This window comes from Pantherophis guttatus, chromosome 1, assembly GCF_059756535.1.
Source record: "Pantherophis guttatus breed Tessera chromosome 1, ASM5975653v1, whole genome shotgun sequence".
Classification (NCBI taxonomy): Eukaryota; Metazoa; Chordata; class Lepidosauria; order Squamata; family Colubridae; genus Pantherophis; species Pantherophis guttatus.
The window spans coordinates 153,008,716-153,027,529 of record NC_142063.1 but is presented as its reverse complement, the minus strand read 5'-3'; the positions used below and the strand labels follow the sequence as shown (position 1 = coordinate 153,027,529).

General features: G+C 40.9%; 1 protein-coding gene across 3 annotated transcripts in view; it reads left to right on the top strand.

Moving 5' to 3' along the window:
* Positions 1-18,814, top strand: part of TLK1 (tousled like kinase 1) — an 82,445-nt gene that overhangs the window by 31,206 nt on the left and 32,425 nt on the right. For all 3 annotated transcript variants that reach the window (XM_034427256.3, XM_087884728.1, XM_034427262.3), the window contains 5 exons: positions 17-135; positions 5,283-5,354; positions 12,680-12,755; positions 13,595-13,641; positions 17,801-17,887. In XM_034427256.3, coding sequence (XP_034283147.1) covers positions 17-135; positions 5,283-5,354; positions 12,680-12,755; positions 13,595-13,641; positions 17,801-17,887 — 401 coding nt within the window. The remainder of the gene's footprint in view (positions 1-16; positions 136-5,282; positions 5,355-12,679; positions 12,756-13,594; positions 13,642-17,800; positions 17,888-18,814) is intronic.

The following is an 18,814-nucleotide window of genomic DNA, read 5'->3' as shown; positions in this document are numbered from 1 at the left end:
TAAACATGTTTTATAGGTGCAATGGATGAGCTTCATAGCCTGGATCCAAGAAGGCAAGAACTGTTAGAGGCTAGATTTACTGGAGTTGTGAGTGGCAGTACTGGAAGTACGGGAAGCTGTAGCGTTGGAGCAAAGGTAAAAAGGAATGTGGACTACTGTATTCAAAATAAATTCAGAGGGTTGATACTTCGTTATACAATTAATATGGATTGTGTGCAGTTGTGCGTGTGATTGCAACGAACCCTGAACCATGGTGGCACAGTGGTTAGAATGCAGTATTGTAAACTAATTCTGCCCACAGCCAGGAGTTCGATCCTGATGGGGCTCAAGGTTGACTCAGCCTTCCATCCTTCCAAAGTCGGTAAAATGAGGACTCAGATTGTTGGGGGCAATATGCTGACACTTTAAATCACTTAGAGAATCTGTAAAGCACTATGTAGCGGTATATAAATCTAAGTACTATTGCTATTTTCAGGTCTTATCATATAGGTGGACTTAGAAGTACTTTTGGTATGTATCAATCAAAAAGTTGCAATGAACAAGAACCCCTCACTTTAGTGGAGGAGGGTAAGAAGATTGTGATCTTAGTATTTCTTTTAATTTTTCAGCAGCTTTTAATACTGCATTTCCCTTATAATTGGTTAGATGTTGCAACCCCTACCACACCTGTCTTGGGGTGATAATAACCCAAGACAAGTGTGGTAGGGGTTGTAACATCTAACCAATTATAAGGGAAATACGATGAAAACAGCCAACACTGATACCCTGCTGGTGGAGGAGCTGAATAGCTTCTTCACCCGCTTTGAGGTTAAAAGACCTGTCTCTGTGGCTCCAGCTCGAAGGCCCTCTAATCTCCAGCCACTCAACCTGCATGAACATCAAGTGAGAGCTGTGCTGAAGGTCGTAAATCCCAACAAAGATGCAGGTCCAGACAGAGTGCTGGAGAAAGTGGTAAAAATCTGCGCTGACCAGTTAACAGGGGTCCTGACAAGGATTTTTAACATCTCCCTGCAATTGGCTAGAGTTCCATTTTGCTTGAAAGCAGCCACAATCATTCCAGTTCCGAAGAAAGCAGCCAAAAATAGCCTGAATGACTATAAACCCAATCCACTGATGTCTATAGTGATGAAGTGCTTTGAGAGATTGGTTCTACAACACCTCAGGTCCTGTCTTCCACTAAATTTTGATCAACACCAGTTTGCTTATAGAAGCAACAGGTCTACAGAAGATACCATCGCCACTGCTCTAGATACTGCATTGAGGCACCTCGAGAAATCTGGGAACTATATGAGAATGCTTTTTATAGACTATAGCTCGGCCTTTAATACCATCTTACCAGGCATTCTCATTGAAAAGCTGACTGACCTGAATTTCCCTCCCTTCATTTGTGACTGGGCAGAGACTTCCTGACGGACCGTCGACAAACAGTAAGGGTTGGGTCTCTGACATCTTCCACCCTGAAACTCAGCACAGGCTCCCCTCAGGGCTGCGTGCTCAGCCCCTTCCTGTACTCGCTGTATACATATGACTGCATATCCTCGAATCCATCTAACACTATACTAAAGTTTTCAGACAACACAACAGTGTTGAAGCTTATAACTGGAGGGGACAAATCAGCATACAGGGAAGAAGTCCAGAAGATATCCACATCAAAAAACAACTTACATCTAAATACTAGCAAGACAAAGGAGATGGTGCTAGAAGCACAGAGAAGAATCTGCCCCACTGTACATCGAGGGGGGCTGTATGGAGGGGGTTTCCTCTTTTAAATTCTTGGGAGTGCTCATTAGTCAAGATCTCACCTGGAAAAGCAACACGTCCCTGGTGTTTAGTAAGGCTCAACAGAGACTTCATTTCCTTAGAGTCCTGTGGAAAAATCAGGTGGAACAATGGCTGATGACTTCTTTCTATCGGTCTACAATGGTATGGTATGCTGGTCTAACAGCTGCGGACAGGAAAGCACTATAGAGAGTGATCAATTCAGCACAAGAAACCATTGGTTGCCCTCTAACACCACTAGATGACATCGCCAGGTCTCACTGTTTCAGCAGAGTAAGGAAGATATTTAGGGATGATTCACGTCCTGGCCAGTGTCTCTTTTCGCTTCTACCATCGAGCAGAAGACATCGAAGCGTAGCCAGCCGGACAAACAGGTTTAAAAGTAGCTTCTATCCATGGGCTGTCAGACTCTTAAACACAATCACAATCACTCCACGCACATATGGAAACGTATGACTAGTCTTTTTTTCCCAATTACTTGTATAGGGATTATTCTCTATACTATTTATGTTGTTTTGTATTTTCTGTTATGGATTGCACCAGAGAGACTAAACCAATTTCATTGTATATATGATGTACTATGACAAAAAAAGGCTATACTATACTATACTATACTATGATGTTGATACAGGAAGCACATTCAGACATTCATTTTCTCTACAGGAGCAAGTGTGTTATCCGATGATCTCCATTGGTTTCTGTAGGACAGTAGTAAAGTGAGCAGATAATGAAATAATTTGATCATCATAATACAAATACCACACTTTCATACTTGTGTCAGATAATGGGATATTGTACAAATATGTAAGAGTGGGATTTTCTATCAAGACATTATTGGGTGTGTCCTCATTTTTGCACTATTTTGGTATGTTGCAGACCAGTGGTGAAATCTAAAATTTGTTACTTCCGGTTCTGTGGGCGTGGGTTGATGGGGGGGGGGGTAATGTGTGCGACCACTTGCATACTGGACCCGTGTCCCTCCTGGCTGGTTTATGCAGCTGGGGAGGTGACACACAGTTGGATCCAGGCAGTGATAACGGCATCCTTGGATGGAGGGAGTTTTCCCGCCGCCTTGAAGGAGGCAGTGGTTAGGCCCTTCCTTAAGAAACCTGCCTTGGATCCAACCATTTTGGGCAACTTTAGTCTGGTCTCCAACCTTCGCTTTTTGGCGAAGGTTGTTGAGAGCGTGGTGGCACGTCAGTTTCCGGTGGCCCTGGATGAAGCAGATTACCTCGATCTGTGCCAATCGGGTTACAGGCCCGGTTACAGCACAGAGACGGCATTGGTCGCACTGGTAGATGCTCTCTGGAGGGCTCGGGACAGAGGTCATTCCTTGATCCTGGTCCTATTAGATCTTTCAGCGGCTTTTGATACCATCGACCATGGTATCATGCTGCGACGCCTCGAGGGGTTGGGAGTGGGCGGCACCGTTTTACGGTGGTTCGCTTCCTACTTCTCGGGTCGTACGCAAGTGATATTGGCAGGGGGGCAGAGGTCGGCCATGAGGCCCCTCACTTGTGGGGTGCCCCAGGGGTCGGTCCTCTCGCCCCTTCTGTTCAACATTTACATGAAGCCGCTGGGAGAGATCATCCGTGGTTTTGGGGTGGGGTATCATCAGTATGCTGATGATACACAGCTTTTTATATCCACCTCGAACCAGCCCAGTGATGCCCTCGACGTGATGTCCCGGTGCCTGAAAGCGGTATGGATCTGGATGGGGAGTAACAGGATTCGACTTAACTTGGCCAAGACCGAGTGGCTGTGGATACCGGCATCTCGGGCCGAGCAAGAGGTTCCAACGCTGTCTTTTGGGGGTGAGGTGTTGCCCCCCCCCGTAGACAAGGCGCACAACTTGGGCGTCCTCTTGGACTCATGGCTGAGTCTGGAGGATCATATCACAGCCATGACCATGGGGGCGTTTGCCTGGTGCGCCAGTTGCGCCCATACTTGGACCGAGATGCCCTACACACAGTCACTCATGCGCTAGTCACCTCCTGGATCGACTACTGCAATGCTCTCTACCTGGGGCTGCCCATGAAGACCACCCGGAGGCTTCAGCTGGTGCAGAATGCGGCTGCGCGGGTTGTTGCGGGAGGGACCCGATACTCCCATATTACACCACTCCTGCACGGCTTGCATTGGTTGCCGGTTGCCCTCCGGGTGAGATTCAAGGTACTGGTGTTAACCTGTAAAGCCCTTCATGGCTTAGGTCCAGGCTATTTGTTGGACCACCTGCAACCAGCGTCAACTTCCCATCGCCCGGTATGCTCTCACAGAGAAGGCCTACTCTGTGCCGTCAGCTAGACAATGTTGGCTGGCGACATCCAGGGGCAGAGCCTTCTCTGTGAGTGCCCCCACCCTTTGGAATCAACTTCCCTTGGAACTCCGGTTGGCCCCTGACCTTCGTACCTTCTGCCGTGAATTAAAAACCTGGCTATTTATATCCCCCGGCTTGGACTGATGGGGTAGTATTTTTTAATTTTTAAAATACTTTTTTGATTTTTTTATGTATATTTGTTGGTTTTAACAGTCTCTTGGTCGATTGTCGTTGTGAGCTGCCTTGAGTGCTCGGATATAGGGCGTCATACAAATTTTATAAAATAAAAAAAATAAATAAATGTGACTGGGTTGGCGTGGCCAAATTTTTTTTACTTTTAAAACCATTTTTTTACATGTAAAACCATGTAAAAAAATGCTTTCAAAAAGCTCCGACGATCCCAGCTGAGTTGCTTGATCATCAGAGGGTTTTTAAAAAACCCGTTGCCAATCAGGCAACTCAGCTGGGATCGTCAGAGCTTGGATCGTCAGAGCCATTTAAAAGAAAAAAAGCCTCTGATGATCTCGTGGCTCAGATGGGCATGGGGGGCGGGGGCAGGGATTTTTGCTACCGGTTCTCTGAACTACCCGCCGCCATCACTACCTACTCGCCCGAGCCGGTCCGAACCGGGAGCATTTCACCCCTGTTGCAGACTTCACTGCTGACCAAACCATGGGTAGTGGTTGAGAGGGCATTCTCTTTCCTGTTGCCCAATTTATTGGATAAAATTCCAGTGAGACTAAGCTTGCTTTTATTATGGAGTGTTTTTCACAAGAAACTTAAAATGTTTTTATTTACTTAGCTCTTAAATGATTGTATTCATTGACATAATTGTTTGCTTATTTTTAATTGTTGGTTTTAAACTCTTTAGTTTTTTATTGTTAGTAAATGATATTTCATTAGACCTATTATCATTATTGTACACAATTTTCCTTCTATAATGAAAAATAGTGTAAAATATAATTGTAACTACATTTGACATATAGAATCTTATTTCTCACATAGACCTCTGTAAACAGTTGCAGTTGTTACTGCTTGTTCCACAGCTCTACACATGTGATAACCAGAGTATGTGTGTATAATCATTCATTTTTCAAACCATGAAATCTATTAGTGATGCATTATTTGATTTACAATTAGCAATTTTACACATTTGATGCTTTTCTTTCTTTTATTTATTCTTTAGGCTTCAACTAATAATGAGAGTTCCAACCACAGTTTTGGCAGCTTGGGATCTCTAAGTGACAAAGAATCTGAGGTATGAAGTAGTTAAAAATATTTAAGTGAGAATTTCTAACCTGTCATTTATATTACCAAGTTCAGTAAAAGATAGACACATTTAAGAGGGTTTCCTAGCTAATTATAATTAGAATATTTGCATTAAAGATACGGAAAAAACTGATGCACATCCTGTCAGAATTGATGCACAGGAAGATTATTTCAAAATGATGTATTGTTTAATTGTGAATTAACTGATTTTTTTTAAAGCAAATGAAGTTTTTGGATAAAATTATGAGCCATTCAAATTTTCTTAATAGTTATGTAAAAAAAGAATATACACACACAGCATGTGGGAGAGAATAAGGTGAATAAGCCATGTATTTTAAACTTGTTTTAACAAGCTTATTTATTTATTAGGTGAATAAAAGGATATGTTGCTTACAAGATTGTTGATTTATTCAGGGTACTATTATGAATACAATCCAATCTGATCAAATATCTGAAAATTTTATTTTAAATTGATAACATTTTTAACCTTAAGAATTGTAAATAAGAGAGGTCTGTCTTTTTGTATATCTGCATTTCTGTTGTTGTGATAATTTGACATTTTTTTTCAACCTAATAACTATAGGGAACTTTATTTTCACATTTCTAAAACTGAAAACAAGATATTCAATCCTGTATCTTCATGATTTAGAAATTACTGAAAATGCTCTAATTAAGCAGTCCATTTAATAAATGGTTTCAACTTATTTAGGTATTGACCATGTAGGTTAAGGTTGTATGTTAAAATCAGGCTGATTTCTTCCTTTTTCTTTACTCCAGATTTGTTCTGAAAGATTCCCAAATTCTGTAGGAATAGATGTTGATGATGTTTGTGAGGTTGTAGGAAAAAGAGACAACCACCCTCTCTCCTCTATCCCAGTTCAGCTGATAGAAAATGTCCTATAAGTTGAAGCATTGAGATTCAAACCATAGTAATAATTTGAAAATGCAAGAATATTAATTTTCTGATGACTTATGATTATGCTCAAACTGTCTGAAAATTAAATGTAGATAAGGACTGCATTTGAAGAATGAAACCAGTTCTATTTGCCTTGGGAGGGCTTTGATTTATTTTAAACAACTCCTATGTTCCAGTCAGCGCTTGGGGATTTTTTAAAGATTATTTTTATCCTGCCTTTTAGACCTGTCCCAGCTTGGGGATTTAGGAAAGAAAGTCCCTCGACACTATTCGTAGCAAACTCTATACTTTTACTAAAACCAAGTGGTTACAGTGTATGTAAAGCCAGATCTGAGAATTCCTTCATAAAGCTGATAGTTTTCCCCTTCTCTCAGCCCCCCAATGTCCAATGATGTTCAAACTGGTGGTTTTGGATAGCGGTTTAAAAGTTTGGTGCCTCTTTGGTTCGCATTCCGATCACATTCCGTTCCCATGCCTATGTCTTTGGATCGTTCAACCGTTGTCTTTGGTTGGCACTTCTGGTTCCTATCATTCCCCTTCCCTATTTCCCCCCTCCCATACTTTATGGCAGGCTGCCATCAAAGTGAAGCTGGCTGAAGTGGTGTGATAATAGATCTAACACTGCCTTTAATACTTTTATAAGTAATTCAAGGAGGCAAACATACCTACAAAACGTTCTTCTATTTTCACCCTGTAAGATGAGTTGGGCTGAGAGAGAGTGACTCAACGAAAGTCTCCCAGCAGGCTTTCATGCCTAAAGTGGGACTATAACTCAGTGTTTTCTGGCAGTTCTGTCATGAATAATGGTTGACCTCTGAAATGTGGAGGCAATCCCACCCCCCACCTGTCCAGGATAGGAGTTGAGCCCAGGTCAGATAAACCAGACCAGGAAAACTGTACTAGAAGACCAGAACTACTTCTATTGTATTTGGCTGTTATAATAGAATCGTGCAAGTCTGATTATGGTATACATATCACCTTTCTTCTACTCCGGTGAATTATGGAGGTGCCTGCCTTAATTGCTTCTGAATGTTATTTCTTTACTCTGGACTTAAAAAACAGTTTAATCATTTTGCCTCTGTAATTGTTTTTGTTTAGGGTTCTTGTTCTTGTTTAGCCAAGATGATATGTCAAGATCATCTTACTTCATTCTCTACAATTGTCTACCAGCATGAGAGTGCTGTGTTGCCTTGATGGTCTTAATTGTGTGGGATTCTTGCCTTATAATTTCTGTGTTGCTGTTAGCCACTATATTGAATAAAATGGGCAGCCATATAAACCTTTTAAATAAATAAAATCTGACACAGCTTCACATACCACCTCCAGTTGTGCCCTCTCCTTGACTGCCGATCCGGGTGATTCCATGATGAACTATGAATTTAGTGAACGGTGGGCTGGAAACCTGCCACCTGGTTTTGTCAAGCAATGAAAGTTGAGGGAATGATTGGATTTGGGACATGATTAATGACTCCTTAAGAGAGGAATATTATAGCCTTGAAAAATGCGGTGGTGTATTCCTTCAGGAAGAGACCATCTAAATATCTGACTGGTCTGGACAATATATGCAATATTTTGAATGCCTTTTTAGGGAAGATTTTGCAAAAGGTGGTTGGAACGCAGATACAGGAATGCTAGATGAGAAGGATTACCCTGATCTGCTGCTTTCGGGTATCAGACCTGAATGTGGGATGGAAGGCACATTGCTCCCTTTTGTTGATGTTCTCTGTCAAGATCTAAATAAAGGAAGTACAGCTTTTTTGGTATTAGATTTCTCATTGGCATTCAGTACCATCAATCATAGTATTCTTCTGGATCAGCTGCAAGGGCTGAGATTGGCATAATTTTATAGTGATTACACTCTTACCTGAGTGGACAGTTCAGACCATGGTAATGATGGATGAATGAATAAGACCTTGGCTGCTCCTATATGAGCTGCTATAGTTTCATTTTTTTGTTCTCTGTGTTTTTTAAAAGCTATGTTGAAATGCTGAGATAGCTCGTCCATCTGTTTAGGGTGAGATATTATTAGTTTGCTGATGGTACCCTGTATTATATATCTATCTTAGGCCAAGCAGAAGATACAGTAGATCTCTTGATTTATTATCTAGAACAGGGGTGTCAAACACAAGGCCTGCGAGTTGGATCAGATCCGGCCCATAGGGCTACCCTGGAAAATATAAGGGGCCAGCCCATGTCGCTTTGGCCAGGTCTACCCAATGCAAAGAGGAAATATTGGGCCAGCATGGCTTTGGCCTGGTCTACTCAATGGGAAGAAGAAATATCAGGCCAGCGTGGCTTTGGCCCAGTCTACCCAATGCGAAGAGGAAACATTGAGCCAGTGTGGCTTCGGCCTGGTCTACCCAATGCGAAGAGGAAACATGCCAGCAGTTTGGAGAGTGGCATCAAGCTGGCCACACCCACCCAGTCGGTCATGCCCACCCAATCGGCCATGCTCCGTGAGTGGTGTCAAGCTGGCCATGCCCATCCAGTTGGCCCCACCCACCAGTCAGCCATGCCCACCCAGCCCCCCAAGGTCACCCACACCCCTAATGTGGCCCTCAATGAAATTGAGTGTCAAGGTTCCAAGTAATAACTCCTATTCAATAAGAACTCCAAGGCAGGCAAATTCCTCAAAGGACATTTTATTGGGACATATCAAATTGGCACATTCCTGATGGAAAACCGGCTCTAAGTTCCCGCCAGTTTTACACCTAATTAAAACTTTGTCACTTCCCCCCAGAGTATCCAGTCACATGGTCCAATCAGCATACAATCCAGTTGCTAGGTGACCTCAGTCTCCACCTTTCAAACACCTGCACCAACGTCCTTGATTCCCAGGGGAAATAATTTTATTTAGGCTACCATACCCCATCTATCTCTATACCCCCCTCCCTGGCCTCTTTGCTCCAGGCTGTGTCAACCCTGAAGTAGTGAGAAGAGAAACCTCCCTAGAAAAAAAACTACCAAAAAGAAAATGGCTACAGTTTGGCCAACTTCAGGGTCGACATTGAGTTTATTTATTTATTTATTTATTTATTTATTTATTTTTGAATTTGTATACCGCCCTTCTCCCTGAGGACTCAGCCAGATAAAAACACCAGATACAAATATTAAAACACATTTAAAAATATATATAGATTTGGCCCCATTAATTAAAAACGATAAGCAAAACAGAACAATTAATAAAACCCTTAAAAAGAAATTAAGCCAGCCCGGCTTGTTGAAAAAAGAAAGTTTTAAGGGCACGGCGGAAGGCACTGAGGTCATGGATTCTCCTTATCTCAGGGGGCAACTGATTCCAGAGGGTAGGTGCCCCCACAGAGAAGGCCCTCCCCCTGGGGGTCACCAGCCTGCATTGTTTGGCTGATGGCACCCCGAGGAGGCCCTCTCTGTGGGAGCGCACGGGTCGGTGGGAGGTCGTCGGTGGCAGTAGGCGGTCTCGAAGATAGCTAGGCCCTATGCCATGGAGCGCTTTAAAGGTGATAACCAACACCTTGAAGCGCACCCGGAAGACCACCGGGAGCCAGTGCAGTTCACGCAGGAGCGGTGTTACATGGGAGCGCCACGCTGCTCCCGTCACTACCCGCGCTGCTGCGTTCTGGACCAGTTGGAGCCTCCGGGTGCTCCTCAAAGGGAGCCCCATGTAGAGAGCATTGCAGTAATCAAGGCGAGAGGTCACGAGGGCATGAGTGACTGTGCACAAGGAATCCCGATCAAGAAAGGGCCGCAACTGGCGGATCAGGCGAACCTGATAAAAGGTCCCCCTGGTTACAGCCGTCAGATGTTCCTCCAAGGACAGCTGTGTATCCAGGAGGACTCCCAGATTGCGAGCCCTCTCTGTGGGGGCCAAAGACTCGCCCCCAATAGTCAGTGATGGAGTCAACTGACTATATCGGGATGCCGGGAACCACAGCCACTCAGTCTTGGAAGGGTTGAGCCTGAGCCTGTTCCTCCCCATCCAGATCCGTACAGCCTCCAGGCACTGGGACATCACTTCAAGGGCATCGTTGGGGTGGCCTGGGGTGGAGATGTACAGCTGGGTGTCATCAGCGTACTGGTGGTATCTCACCCCAAAGCCACGGATGATCTCGCCCAGCGGCTTCACATAAATGTTGAACAGAAGGGGCGAGAGGACCGATCCCTGCGGCACTCCACAAATGAGAGGCCTCGAGGTCGACCTCTGCCCCCCTGCCAACACGAACTGCGACCGGTCGGAGAGAAAGGAGGAGAACCACCGTAACACGGTGCCCCCCATCCCCAACTCTTCCAACCGGTGCAGCATGATACCATGGTCGATGGTATCAAAAGCCGCTGAGAGGTCTAACAGGACCAGAACAGAGGAGCAACCCCTGTCCCGAGCCCTCCAGAGATCATCAACCAACGCGACCAATGCCGTTTCCGTGCTGTGCCCAGGCCTGAAACCAGACTGGAACGGATCCAGATAGGATGTTTCCTCCAGGAATTGCGGGAACTGTCGCGCGACCACACTCTCAACAACCTTCGCCAGGAAGCGAAGGTTGGAGACAGGACGGTAGTTGGCCAATATTGCTGGATCCAGGGACGGCTTCTTGAGGAGAGGCCTCACCACCGCCTCCTTCAAGGCCGCGGGGAAGTAACCCTCACTCAACGAAGCGTTGATAATACCCTGGAGCCAGCCTCGTGTAACCTCCCGGGAGGCCAGTACCAACCAGGAGGGACACGGGTCCAGTAAACATGTGGCCGCACTAAGTCTCCCCAAGATCCTGTCCACATCATCGGGAGTCACAGCATCAAACTCCTCCCAGATAACATTCTCAAGACTATTCCTCGTCACCCTGCCCTGATCTACCCAGTCAGAGTCCAAGTCCCCCCGGATCTGAGCGATTTTGTCATGCAGGTATTGTCCGAAATCCTCCGCCCTGCCTTCCAAGGGATCCTCCCGCGCTCCCAGATGGAGCAGGGAGCGGGTTACCCTGAACAGGGCGGCCGGACGATTCCCTGATGATGCAATAGAGGCGGAAAAGTAATTAAACTTTGCCGTCTTTATCGCCACTAGGTAGGTCTTAATATGCGACCTTACCAGTGTTCGGTCAGATTCAGCGCGACTGGCCCTCCAACCGCTCTCTAGGCGTCTTTTCCGGCGTTTCATCTCCCTCAGTTCCTCGGTGAACCAAGGAGCCGCAAGGGATCGACACCGGGTCAGAGGCCGCAAAGGCACGACTCGATCCAAGGCCCCACCAGCCGCCCGGTCCCAGGCAGCTACTAGGTCCTCGGCCGAGTCGTGTGCCACATCATCAGGAATTGGCCCAAGCTCCGTCTGGAACCTATCAGGATCCATCAGGCGCCTGGGGCGGACCCATCTAATTGGGTCCGCCTCCCTGCGGCGGGGTGTAGCGGTACGAAGGTCCAGACGAAGGAGTGAGTGATCTGACCATGACAAGGGTTCCATATCTATATCCCCTATAACAAGATCACTCAACCACTGGCCAGAGACAAAAATCAAGTCTAGAGTGTGTCCCCCCCCGTGAGTGGGGCCATGAACTAACTGGGTCAGGTCCATGGCCGTCATGGAAGCCATGAACTCCCGAGCCATCCCAGACGTTTCACCAACGTGAAACGTTGACACCCCTGATCTAGAAACTGTAAAATATGAAGCTGTAACTAACTTCCAAAAAGTTGAAGTTGCTGTTCATCTAGTAAGTTTGCTTGTAACTGACTCTAAAATAGTTGTATCTATCTTCTCAAAGGGACAGGTGCATAACTTGAGAGTTCTCATAGATTCATGGCTCCTATTGGAGCACCAGGTAGAGGCTGTGGCTATGGAACACTTTGCTTATTTCCAAGCTGGTCGGCCTATTATGTCCACTTTTAGAGCTGGGGTTCTCGGGGATAGTTATTCATGCCTTCATTACCTTGTGTTTGATATCTGTGGTGCAGTCTGTATGCTGGTAATACCTCTATCCTGATGCTGCATACTTTGCTGTATGGAATGTTTCCACTTTTTCTTTCCTTGGTTAAAGTTAATGTATAATTTCATTAACAAACAGAAAGGACTTTAAATGAACCCTGTGGAAAGGCCCTTAATGGGTTTTTTTTGTTTATAACAGAGTACTTGTATTTGTTCAGAGGCCAATATTTAAGGATATTTTTGGTATTTCCATACAAGCATTTTATTTTATTTTTTTAAATTATCTGAGATAAATTCTGTGTTCTAATACAATGATGTAATCTTGGTAATTATGTAATTACTCACATATGGTAAATAGGTAATTACAGAGTTTGTATTACAAAAGTAATACATGAGTTATAGAAATACATTATGCTTTTTTGCTTCTTTTTGGTACAGATATACAGCATGTAGATTAATTTGTTAACTCTTCTTATTTGTTGAAAAAACATGTTTTAAATTTTTTTGTCAGACTCCTGAGAAAAAACAATTGGAGTCTTCGAGGGGTAGAAAAAGGAAAGCAGAAAACCAGAGTGAAAGCAGTCAAGGTAAAATATATTACTATAGAATCAATTTGATAGTATGAATGAAAGTTGTCAGCTGATCAAAATGCCACATTCAGTAAAGGTTCAGCTTTTTGAAGTATAAAAGATTGTGGTGAGTCTCTTTCTGTTTCATGGTTCCTTTAATAATTATCCACATTTCATAGCTGGACTGCCAAAAACAAACAAACAACCCCCCCTCCGTAATTAATATTATAACAAAAATGATATCTATCAGAGTTGTTAGTAAGTTATTGATCCTAACGGTATTTTGAACAAGATAGTGGTTTGAATGACTCTTTACTTTTATGGTTACCAGGTAAATTATTAACATTGTGTTCATATTTTTCCTTCAAATATTTTAAATATTTTGTGAGACAAAATAAAATGTTAACTTAACAAAAAAGCTTATCATGATGGCATTTAGTAAAGATTGTTCTTACTTTATAGACTTTCAGGCCTTTTAAGTGAACTCCTTTGGAATTATCAGACGAAAATATTTTCAAATTAAGGAGTTTGATTAGACGTTTTTAATTTTATAAATTTAATTTTATAATTGGTAAATAATATTTTAAAACTATAATGCTTTATTGGTCTTGTAAGACACATAACAATAAATAACTAATCTATTTTTCTTCATACTGTTCATTTCTTCAGATAGTGAAATATTGATAAAAGACATTTCTCATACTTTCCTTTCTCAGATATGTTTAGCAAATTTTATTTAAATACTTGCCAAATTAAAACAATACACTATAAGGAACCTTTTAGGAAATATAAGTGACTTTGTTTATAGTTTTTAAAATTTATCCCACTATTTTTTCTTAACCTTGACTTTGTTGCAGGGAAAAACATTGGGGGACGTGGGCACAAAATTAGTGACTATTTTGAGGTAAGTTCAATTTTAATACAAATTATTTTGTTGATATGATCTTTTATTTTGATTCTGATTAAAAAGTATTCATACATTAAAGTATACTTCATTTGATAGGAAATTGCCTGTTATCTATTTTTAAAAAGTAGTTTTAAAATGGAGCTCATAATATGGTTTCATAGCATACATAAATATTCATGTGCAGTAAGTGCCTAGAATACAAAATTATACTTATTATTTTAAGTACTATCAATCCAAACCATTGCCTGCTGGCTTCAAACTATTGCCTACTGACTCTAAATTCTTGTATTACTTATATTGTGCCATATCAGAGAATAGTAAGCTCAGTAGATAGTCCTCAACTTACAATCACAATTGAGACCAACATTTCCATTGCTAAGGAATACAATTGTTGTTTTGCCGCACTTTACTACATTTCTTGCCACAGTTGTTAAGTGAATCGCTACAGTGGACCGGGGGGGAGGGGTGGGAGAGGGGTTGCACACCGTTTTCATAAATGCCGCTTTGCGCGCACTTGCCCACCACTTCCATGGCCTAGTTCCAAATGGGCTACAGTCCAACACCAGGCTACGGACTGGGGGTTGGGACCCCTGCTCTAGAACAGTCTCCTCCACCAACATACAATTGATCCCAACTCTTTTGGCCATTAGAATACCTTTTAAGCCCAGCCTTGTATATTGGAGTCAAAATGGTTGGATTTCCCATCATGAGAATAATTTTAAATTGCTGATTGCCAATTAAGGGCTATTTATTGTTTTATGTTTATCTCTTTTTTTGTTTGTTTATGAAGCTACCTAGAGTCAGTTTTTGAATTTAAATAACAATGTATATATCCTCCACCTCCATTCTTTTCCAGGTTATCTGCTTGATACATTTTAATGACTTTTCCATAATTAAGTATATAATTGATTGCACTCCATTATTGTTTATAATAGCAGTGGAGCCCTTAGTGCAAATAATTGTTTTGGATTCTTTCAATTAGCTTGTCTTCATTCACAATCCAAAATTGTGAAATTATTTTTTGGCTTTCAAACAGGCAAGCTAAAAACCGAGGCTTTCTTACAACATAATGCTAAAACAGATGAGAATGGATTGGGTATTCTGAACCACAAATTGTATTATTAAGCTGCATAGTTGAGAGGTATTTTAGGAATTGTAGCCAATTTTGAACCTGCCTTGTAGTTTGTTTTGGTCTGAATAGCAAATATCAAAAGGAGGATTATAAGTTTGGTGTTTTATGCTGATTGTATTAAAAAGACTTCCACTCTATTTTTAAGTCAACTATGGAAGCTTGAAAAAGATAACAAACTCGTTTATCTGTCTTCTTTTCATGTATATTAATTATAGACAATCTTTTCTGCACAAAAATATTTGGAAAATGGGATAGTACAAAAGATGATAGGATTGGAATAATATGTATTTCAAGGCTCCCCTTGTCCCTTGGAACAGATAAAACATTTCAGATTTCATATCATTACTGTTGCTACAGTAGTAATCTACTTTTAAATCAGTATAATAATAAGCCAGTAGTAGAATTTTCTGGCAAAAATATGGTATATCAGATCATTTTGTTTGCTGATACATGTCTTGGGTCCTGAAGAGATCAAGAAACATAAGAAAGGCAAACTGTAGAGACTCTTGTAGTTTTAGTTTTGCTTTTCTTGTTCAGTAATCCCAGCGTGCAAACATTAATCAAGGATCCTATCAATCTTAATGACCCTACATAATGAGAGGTTTTTTTTTTACTTGGATGTTATTCTAGATGTTATGCTAGAATAACAGTTTAAGAGCTTGTGTATTGTTCCTGGGGATTGTTGATGCCTTCCCTTTCACTAGATGTTTTCAGTTTTCTCTCCCAAAAGTTGGCATTTTCTTATATTTCTTTATCCTGTTTAAAACTAGTTCCCCATATATTTGGGCATCAAGTTGTATTATTATTTTTTTCTCACCTGAAAAGTTATGGCTCCTGGTGATAAAAATACAGCTTCTCTTTGATTTAATTATGGCATATCATTTTCCATACAGATAGAACTCACCCTAACCCTAACCCTAACCATCTCTCTTACCCAAGCTGAGAAAAAAAATCTGAAGTTGTATTAGGCATCCAATTATGGATGTTTGGTGGAGAAGCTGGCTAAATTAACACAACTGTCTGCATGAAATTAAGTAGAAATCCCCAGCTTTACAAAGACTAATATACAAATGGTTTGACAGAAAGTACTAGCATAGCTAAATGTTTCTGTTAACTTCCTGTGCCCACATTAAGAGAGGAGTGTGTATTAAAAATGTATAGATTCCTTTTCCATTTAGTCATTGATAGCCTATAGTGTTGGGCTGAATCCAGTAGTATATAACCAGACTTCCCTTTGCACGATGTGGTTTTCCTTTAATATTTCTCTCCCTTCCCTCTGTATGTGCCTTGAAATAGCTGTGTAAGGTTTTCTAACATTTTACTAGAGATTGGGGGATGCACAAGAAATATATTCCCACTGATATTATTCCTATAGAATAATTGATATAGTCAATTATTGATATGATAGTCTTCCTATAGATATTATTAGTAATTAAAGTTCAGCTTTGTTTTAATTGTGCTTATTTCATATCCAGATGGTACTTGATATCAAAAATTATAGATCTTGATTTACCCACTAGTGCTAAAGAAAATTTAAATGGGACATCTATATTAATTTTAAGAAGGCTTTCTTGAGCTATAGCAAGCTTCAGAAAGGCAAATTTGTCTTCAGTTTTTTAACCATACAGTTTTGATTTTGTGCTATTGATGCCCTTTCAACATACATGAATTGAAGACATAGAACTAAAAGGGTGTTCATTTGATGGTTCACATATGCTAGCAGTGATCAAGTTGAGCCCGTGGAAAGTTTGATAAGCCACCCTGAGTTTTAAACTATACATGTGATCTAAAGTACAATTTTCTAATGGGAGTATTTACGAAAAACCTACCAGTATGGGATTGCAGAGAATGTGGATAAAACTGTTCTACTTCAACCTTATGCATTACGAAGCCATTGACCTATGGCAATTTCTTCAATTTTAGTTCTATGTTTATAAACTTGAGGCAATTGTTTCAGTTTATTTATGGAGTTTCTCCTTTGTACTATTTAATAATAGTACCTAACTCACCGGACCAGTGAGGCAAAGAATGTTGCAGGTCCTCTCTCCTAAGGAGGTACTTATGGTAGGATCTAATACATCTGGTAGGACCTAGAAGAAGGGCCTTCTCTGTGGTGGCTCCCTCCCTTTGGAACATTCCTGCAGAGATTAAATTGACCTCCATTTTGACACTCTTTTCCAAGTTCCCAAAGACCTGGTTTTGTCAATGGGCCTGGGGGTGGAGTGAGATGGAGCCCATCAAGTGGCTTGTCTGATTTTGTCATGGGGGGGGGGGAGGTTATTATTTTTTTTATTGTTTGTAGATTGGGTTTTTATTTTTGTAAGTCACACAGTCACTGAGAGCGAGTGGGCGGCCATACAGATTTAAACAAATAAACAAACAAACACAAATAAATAAATAAATAAATAAATGTTACATAATGCAAGAACTGGAACTGATGGCATTCCAGAGGACCTTTGACCCCCCCAGCCCTGAACTAGGATCTCTAGGATCCCTTGTGAGAAGTGTTTGGATATATATTTATATGTCAATATATATAATTATTTCTTTGTTTATCTTGCTTTTGGCTGTCTATATTGTACTATATAATGTCTGTTATATAGTGAAATGCCCAGTGTCACTCTAGAGTCAGACATAAATCAAAGAAACAAAAATCTTACAAGGCAGGTTATTTACATCTCTTGAGAAGATACTTGTTTCTTCAAAACTATTTCTTTTAATACTTTCATTATGCATAGTTTAGGCATGTCTAGAATTTAGTACCACTCAGAATTTAGCAAAAGTGAAGTTAAAAAAATAAATAAAACTGTTGTACAAAGCTGTCAGATCATGTTATTGTTGTTAGTGTTACTTTTTGCTGAAATTAACATCAATAATAATCTAATAATCATATTAAGAATAAAGCTAACAATAGATGGAAAGCAACAATTTTGCTTTAAATAGTGAATTATAATGGAGAGATAAGAGTTGATTGTTTGCCATTAACTGACGCTTAAGTAAGTATGCATCTTTTTCCTCCCTTAGTATCAAGGTGGAAATGGGTCTAGTCCAGTAAGAGGAATGCCTCCTGCAATTCGTTCTCCTCAAAATTCACATTCCGCCCCTTCTTCTGTAAGTGTAATCTATAGGCATCATTGATCAGCATGCAATACAGAATGTCTCATGCATCTTTGAAACTAGTATTACTGAGGCTGTTTTTATATTATGTTGTTTGAGCAAAATTGTTTATCCTATTGTTTTATGTCTTTAGTGACCAATTACTTGGCAATAAACCTGTAGAATTAATAGTATTAATTTCCTTTGTTTATGATGTCTGGTCTGTAGCAGGAGATACTTGTAAGTCGATACTTATAAGAAATGCCAAAAATCATATTATGAAGGGCCATTGCAAGGAAATATAAAGAAAGAAGTCTAAAAATAAACTAATATGCTAGATGTTGTTCCATAGCCTAAATAAATTTAAAGTCCTGAACGTTCAAATGTGGTCCATTGAGTCCTACTGCTACTTCACAGTGGCATAATCTTGGAAGATGAAAGCATTTTTTTTATTGAGGAGTTTTGTGGTTGCTTTTGCTTCATCAACTGGGGGAAAACATTGATAAACTATTAAAAAATAAAAAAAAACTGAAAATTCAGGGAGAAAAGTTGCAATATCCAAGGGAGGTAAACAGTCTTTGCAATTATATGACTTATATATAAGGGAAAGTATTCATTTTTTTTGAAAAATAATAATAATTGTGGTTTCCAGTTTTACTTGGGGAAAAAAAATTCACTGAAAGAATCCCCATCCCATTTTTTTTCTTGTCCTGGTTATTTTATTCGGCACTGATAAAATATTTCCTCTTTCATTATTATCATAAAAGAAAACTATATTTCGCTATATATTTTACCAATTCCTTAGAGCACCATTAGCTTTCTTTCAGATTCATCCAGAAGCCTGAAATCAGATAAGCTACTTTAATGAACAGCAGAGATTTTAAAACCATACAAATTGTTACCATCTATATCTGTATCCATGGATAGTGCATCCTTCCTAGC